The 7,093-nt window shown below is 60.8% G+C and overlaps 1 protein-coding gene across 1 annotated transcript; it reads left to right on the top strand.

Annotated features, from left to right (window-relative positions):
- Positions 1-372: 372 nt before the first annotated feature.
- On the top strand, positions 373-2,292 carry LOC116438786 (zinc finger protein 239-like). The gene has a single exon (XM_032097785.1). The coding sequence runs from the start codon at positions 1,262-1,264 to the stop codon at positions 2,006-2,008; it is 747 nt and encodes a 248-aa protein (XP_031953676.1). The 5' UTR covers positions 373-1,261; the 3' UTR covers positions 2,009-2,292.
- The last annotated feature ends 4,801 nt before the right edge of the window (positions 2,293-7,093 follow it).

The following is a 7,093-nucleotide window of genomic DNA, read 5'->3' as shown; positions in this document are numbered from 1 at the left end:
CCAATCCCTTCCCAGCACACCAACACCATCCATCCCCTGTTGCTGAGACCCCTTCTCGACTTCCCTTTTTACCCCCGCTGGGTGTCCATGTCCTTAATTACCTCTGGGAGAATGTGCAAACCGCGTGAACATTGTCCCCTTTTGTATAGGACACGATGTCCATGGTTGTGTTCAGGCTTTGTTGTTGTTCTGGAAGTCGAGGAATTGAGCAGGAGCTTGGCTGAGCAGCAGTGTGTGTCAATCAGTACCATTTTGTGGAGCTGATGGTTTGTGCTGTCACTTGCTTGTGTCCAAGTCGGTGTGGCTGTGTCCGAGCAGATTGAGAGCATGTGTTTGTAGGGAGGCGTTGCTGTTGTTCGTTCGCTGGGGGGTGCCCGGTTTTCGGGCCATCCCCCCTGGAGCAGGGTGTCCCCCCTTGGTGCAGGCGCGGCCCTCAGGCAGCGCTCAGCCAATCAGAAGGCGCGGCGCTGGTGAGTCAGCAGTTGCCAGGCAGAGCCGCAGCGCCCGGCGCTCCCCAGCTGGAGCCCCCGTGTGGCCCGGCCTTGGCGCCCCCCGCGAGGGGAATTTGGGGAGGTGGGAGGGGGGGAGCGCCAAGGCCGGGCCGGCCCGTGCTGTGCTGGCAGAAGTGGCTGCGGCGGGGGCCGAGTGCGGGCAGGAGCGGCCGAGAGCCCAGCGCTGCCGCAGCCCGAGCTGCCGCAGCTGCATCCCTGCTGGTGCTGTGGGATGCGAGAGCTCTGGGGGGCAGAGCGAGCCAGGGGTGGGTGCTGGACCTGGGGGGAGGAGGAGAAAGGCTGGAGGAGCAGGGCTGGAGACCAGAATGGTGAAAGGATGCACGTGGGAGCAGCAGGTGGGATTCAGCAGGAGAAGGAGTAGTGTGAGGAAGAGGAGTGTGAGGAAGAGTAGGGACACAGGAGGAGGAGGAGGAGGAGCAGGAAGAGGAGGCACCGCAAGGTTCCAGCACTCGCTGTATCTGCAGCCTCCCCCCAGCCCCAGGAGCGTTGCCCCCCCCATCCAGCAGGTGATCAGGGAGGGGGATCCACGATTTTCCTGGGGGTGAATCTTGGTGTTTCTGAGGTATATTGGTCTCCATGTTGGTGGTTTGGGGATTTTTTGTGGGGGCTGAATGTGTTTATATTTTGGAGGGTGTTTTATCTGAATCTTGATGTTTTGGGAGTTTTGTGTCTGTGTCTTGGTGTTTGTGGGACTTTTGGTCTGAATCTTGGTGTTTTGGAGGTTTTTACAGGACACAAGATGCCCGGTGATGGACTTGGGTGGAGGAACCCCCAGCCCAAGGACCTCACCCCTTGTTTCTCCTCTCAAACCAGGATTTGTCATTCCCAAGGCGTGGCTGGATGGAGGAGGAGAAAAGCCCCGGAGATGCCGCACGAGGAGGGGCTGCAAACGCAGCCCAGAGAGATCCAAGGAGGAAAGAGCCCCCCTGGGCCAGGAAGGCGGCCGGAGATCCAGGGGGAGCTCGGAGCTGGGGGAGAAGCCTCAGGGTGGGGAGAAGCCCCACAAGTGCTTGGAGTGTGGGAAGGGCTTCAGATGGAACTTCAGGCTGAGGGAACACCAGAGGATCCACACTGGGGAGAGGCCGTACGAGTGTGGGGAATGTGGGAAGAGCTTCTGCTGGAGCTCCAGCCTGATCCGGCACCAGAGGATCCACACTGGGGAAAGGCCCTATGAGTGCTTGGATTGTTGGAAGAGCTTTGGACAGAGCTCCAGCCTAAGGGAACACCAGCGCACCCACACTGGGGAGAGGCCCTACGAGTGTTCTGAATGTGGGAAGAGGTTTCCAAGCAGCTCCGATCTCCTCAGACATCAGCGCACTCACACGGATGAGAGGCCCTTCCACTGCCCCAGCTGTGGGAAGGGCTTCAAATACAACTCCACCCTCATCAGGCACCAGTGCATCCACACTGGGGAGAGGCCCTACGAGTGTCCCCAGTGTGGGAAGAGCTTCTCACAGAGCTCTCACTTGACCCAACACCAACGGAGGCACCGCTAAGGGAAGCCCTGTGAGTGCCCCGAGTGCGGGAAGAGCTTCGTGCGCTGCTCCAGCTCCATCCCCCGTGGGAGGATCAGCGTTGGATGATCCCCAGTGACCCCCGTTGGGCAGAGCCCTGGTGACCCCTGTTCCGGGTGATCCCCGCTGGGTGGGGGGAAGGTGTTGGAGAGATTTCTTTGCCTTCTCCTTGTGCTGCTGTGATGTGGTTGGTAATAAATTCCCTCCCTGTGCCCAGGCTGGTTCTGTTGTGCCCGTGCCGGTGCTCAGGGCGGGATCTCTCCTGGTCCTTCTCTCAGCTCCTGGGCCTTTCCTTGTATTTCCTGTCCCTGTGCAGTAGCAGAGGGCAGGGACAGAGCGGTTTTGGTGTCTCCCGGCATCCAGGCAGGGCCAGCCCAGCCCCAGGGGTTGTGAGGGGCTTGTGGGGGTCCCCTGTTTGTGGGACATCCCCGCTGGAGGAGGGTGTCCCCCCTTGCTGCAGCCCCAGCCCTCAGGCAGCGCTCAGCCAAGCAGAGAACGCCCTCAGCTGGGGCCTCGTTTTTGGGCACAGCTGAGCCCCTGGACATCTCCATCCCCATTTTGGGGTGCAGCTGAGCTCCTGGATACCTGGGTCCCCAGTTTTGGGGCTCTATTGGTCTTGCACAGCCTGGTTTTGGTAGCGGGGTTGGTTCAGAGGTGGCTTCTGAGAGAAGGATCTGGAAGCTTCCTCCATGTCTGGCAGAGCCAATCCCTGGCGGCTCCAAAGATGGAGGTGCCAGATGCAGAGATGCCCCCACAGCCCCTGGGAAGGAGGGAGGACTGGGAGGGTGTTTTTAAGGGTCTTCTTTTCCTTCTCATTCTCTTGCTCTTATTTTTTCAGGTGTCATCAATTTAATTAATATCTCTAATTAGAGCCTGTTGTGCCCGTGCCAGTGTTTGCTGAGGGATCTCTCCCGGTCCTTATCCCCACCCGGGAAGCCTCGGTTCCATTTTCTCTCCCCTGTGCGGCTGCGGGGGGCAGGGACAGAGTGGCTTTGGTGGGTGCCTGGCACCGGGCCAGCGTCACCCCAGGCCATGGGCACCCCTGAGATCCCGCGTCCCTGGGGACACATTTCTGGGCACAAGCTGAGCTCCCACCTGCCCTGCACCTCGAGGTTCCCCCTCCCAAAAATCCCCACTGCCGGGCCCTCAGCCAATCAAAATCGTGGCCAGCACTGGCCATGGGGCGAGTTGCGGCAGCTGGGGCCGTACTGGTGGCACTGGTGGTGCTGGGAGCCCCCCTGGCTGCGGGCACGAAGCTCTCAGGTGAGCGGGGGGGGCGTGACATGATGGGAAAGGGGAGGAGAAGGGGAAAAAGGGGTGATGGGACCCCTAAAATGAGTGAGAGGTGGAGGGGACCCTCAGAGGAAGAGCAGGAGGGGGCTGAAGAGTGGGGGAGAAACGGGTGGGAGGGGGTGGGAAAGTGGGGAAAAGTGGAGGATGGGACCCTAAAAGTGAGCGGGAGTGGGCTGGGGATTGGGGGATTGTGGGGGAAAAGGGTGGAAAGGGTGAAAAGGGGGGAATGGGACTCCAAAACTCCTCTGGGGAGCGGCTGGAAATGGCGGGGGAGGGGATGTGAAATAGGGAGAAGGGTGGAAAAGAGGAAGTGGGAGCACGGGCAGGAGGGTCCCATGGCGGCCGTGGGGCACAGGGGGTGCGGAGCGGGGATCCGGGGTGGCTCCCGGAGCTCTGGGCGTGCTGGGGGCTGCAGGGGGGCACCCCCTGAGCTGTGTCCCGCACACACAGGGGTGTTCCAGGGGATGATGAAGTCCGAGTGTCACTTCATGAAGGGCAGCGAGCGGGTGAGGTTGGTGCAGAGGAGCATCTGACAGCGGGAGCAGCAACTGCACTCGGCAGCGATGTGGGGCTGTTGGTGGGGGACACCCCGTGTGGGGAGAAACAGGCGCAGTGCTGGAACAGCCATGCAGCAAGAGTGGGGTACAAAGGGGCTCTGGCGGACAGGCTCTGGCGGCACAACCGCGAGATCGTTGCCCCGTTGCTGGCGGAGCGCAGAGGTGCAGAACGTCGGGCAGAGCGAGTCCCCTCGGGCCCTGCCCTGGGGATGAGCCTGGAGCCCCTCAGCCCCCCTGGAGCCCATCCCCGGGGCCTCTTGTCCTTCCAGGTTCCCCTGAGCTCTCCCAGTCACTCCTAGTCTCTCCCAGTCCATCCCAGTGTCTCCCAGTGCCCCCGCGCGTGTCCATCCCAGCCCTGCGTGGCGCTGACGCCCCTCAGCCAATCAGAGCGCGTCTCTCTGATGACTCATCAGTTGCCAGGCAGACCCGCAGCGCCGACTGCCCCGTGCTGGACTCGGCCTCCCAGTGCCGCGCGCTCCGTTCCCAGTCGCTCCCAGTGCCCTCCCAGTGCCTCCCCAGTGCTCTCAATCCACTCCCCTCTCGCGAGGGCAGCTCACTTCTCTCAGAACACTGCAACCCAAAGCTGTCTATGCTTCTAGGCCGATCTCTTGTCCTGTTTCTCGGTGTTGGGCATTCCATCAAGAGCCACCCTTCTTTTTAGCCTTGGCAAAGGGGCTGGGAGAGGGTTTGGGGGATCCTCGGAAGGCAGGGAGCAACTGGAATGGGGCTTGTGGAGTCCTGGAGGAGATGAGAGTGGGTTTGGCATGTGCTGGAAGGTTTAACGGCGTTCTGGACAGATTGGGGACGAAAAAAAGAGGGGTTTGGGGGGTCCTGATGGCTCTCTGGGGGTTTTTTTGAGAGGTCCTGACCCCTGCGGCCCCCCCAGAGATGCCAGCAGACACTGCCCGCAGCCAGATTCTGACGGGGATCGGGGACTTCGTGTTGGGCTTCATCTTCCTGGCGCTGGGGCTCGGCTTTCACTTGCTCGAGGAGGTGACGGGGGGTCCCGGGGATCGCATCCCCCCTCCCCCAGAGCGTGTGTGCCCCCCCGGGGCCCCCCAGCCCGGTGTCACCCCCTTTGCTCTGCCCACAGAGCTCCTGAGCCGCCGGCGGCCGCAGCCCCTCCCCGTGGCCTCGGGCCCGGCCGGGACCCCCCGCTCCATCCCCGCGCTGATTTTGGGGGGGTCGTGTGTCCCCTCCAGCCCCGCTGTCACTCTGCCCCCACCCAGCTGCTCCCAGTGTTCCCAGTTCGGCCCCGGTCCCGTTTATTGGGAGGCACTGGAGAGGGACTCTGGGGAACCCCGCAGGGAGCCGAGACTGGAGGGGCAAAACCAGCCCTGGGATGGATCAGGAATGGGGACCCCCGTGTGTCCCCCCCGTGTCACCCCGCTCTGGCTGCTGGGAGCCCCCGGCTGCGGGTGAGGAGCTCTTGGGTGAGTGGGGAGGGGCGCGGGGACGATGGGAAAGGTGTCTGAGAGGGGGATAAGGGCCGGGGGGACAGCGGGAAAGGGCTTCCCATGAGAGTCCCTTCGTTTCCCCATCACTTGATCTCTTGAGCTGTTCCCTGGGGCTCTCGGGGGGGCAGAACCTCACGGGGGGCTCCCCAAACCCCTGTTCCTCCCTGGGGGTCTCATGGGGGGTTCCTCCCCACCCAGCAGCTGGTGCTGAGGTGGCCGTGGGGCAGAGAGGGGTGGGAAAGGGGTGTCCAGGGGGGTCCCTTGAGCTCCCAACCTGCTGTGGGGTGCTGGGGGCTGCTGGAGGGGGGCACCCCCTGACCTGTCTCCCACACAGGTGTGTTCCATTCCTGGGGAAAAGCCCACTGGCACTTCCTTGATGACAACAACTGGGTGAAGTTCATGGACAGGAACATCTACAACTGGGAGCAGTTTGGGCACAGGGGATACCCCAAAATTTGGAGGTGGGATGGAGTTTTTCTGAGGTGGAATTGAGCTGTTTGCAGTGGGATGGAGTCGCTTTGAGGCGCCTTCGATCTCTCTCGGCTTTTGGGGTGCAGAGCTGTGAGGGACTGAAATGTTCCAGGTTAGTGGCTCAAACCATTGGCCACTGGCAACAGCAGCGGGGCCTTTGCTGGCCGTGGGCACAGGGAGCGCCCGGGGGCACAGGGGGGGAACACCCAGCCCGGAGGGGACGAGCCGGGCCTGGAGCCAGGGAAGGGCAGAGGCCGATGGGAAGCAGATCCGGCCAGGTGGGACAGGGCTTTGGAGCAGGGCAGCGCCCTCCCTTCCACAGCTGGCCCAGCTCTGGGAACCCGCCCGGGGCAGGCCCGGGACATGCACACAGAGGGCTGGAGGTTTCCATCCCTTCGCATGGGCCATGCCTGGCTCAGCTGCGCTGCCGGGAGGGGCAGGGCCATGTCTTAGAAGGGGCCATAAACCATCAGAGCCCCCAAAGTGCCCCGGGATCCACAGTGTGACATCGGACAGTGCAAAACTCCCCCGGGGGAGGTGCCTGGGTGTTCACCCAAACCTGAACCTGTGTTAACCCACGGAACTTGGAGTTTCCTGCGCTTCCCCAGCCCCCACGGGATCCAGCCTGGGACCATCACTTACACCAAGGACAGGGACATTGGAACAACCGAAACCAAAAGTTTTGTTGCTGATCCAGGGCTGCTGACTGTGTATCCTTCTACTCTCATACTTTCTTTGCCCTTATACATTTCCTAAGTTTTACTTTTATGCTTTTAATATTACTGGAGATGGTAACCAAAAGGGCTCCAAACCCCCTTCACACAGTAACCGAACTGTTCTGAAATAAACCCTACAGAGATATATTTATAAACACAGATCTTTCACTGTTGTTTCACTCTAATCTGCCCCAGGGAGCCATGAACCAGACCCTGGGTTACCCTCGCCTTCAGGGGCGGGGCGGAACAGGAACTGGACACGGGGGAAGCTTCTGGAAGCTGCTCAGGGAAGCCACCCCTGGAGGCCCCCTATTTCCAAAGCCTGGCCATGCAAACCCAGGACACTGGATCCAAACATGGATCACTCAGGGGGCACCAGGGCTCTGCCTGTCGTGGTTTGACGCAGCTGAGCGTCAAGCACACGAAATCTGTTATTTTTCATAAGGGGAAAGTAAGAAAATATTGAGGAAAACTAGAGAACTGCGAGGCAAAACAGGTTCAAACTTAAAACAGTTGCTGTACAAAGAAAAAGTTTATTACTAACAGAATTAAAAGTAAAAAGAAATAACAAGA

This window comes from Corvus moneduloides, unplaced genomic scaffold (assembly GCF_009650955.1).
Source record: "Corvus moneduloides isolate bCorMon1 unplaced genomic scaffold, bCorMon1.pri scaffold_114_arrow_ctg1, whole genome shotgun sequence".
In the NCBI taxonomy this organism is placed as follows: domain Eukaryota; kingdom Metazoa; phylum Chordata; class Aves; order Passeriformes; family Corvidae; genus Corvus; species Corvus moneduloides.
This window is presented reverse-complemented; position numbering and strand designations above follow the sequence as displayed.

What these genes read in the sequence shown, in the direction of transcription:
- LOC116438786 (XM_032097785.1), top strand. Translation starts at nt 1,262, where the DNA reads ATGGACTTGGGTGGAGGAACCCCCAGCCCAAGGACCTCACCCCTTGTT.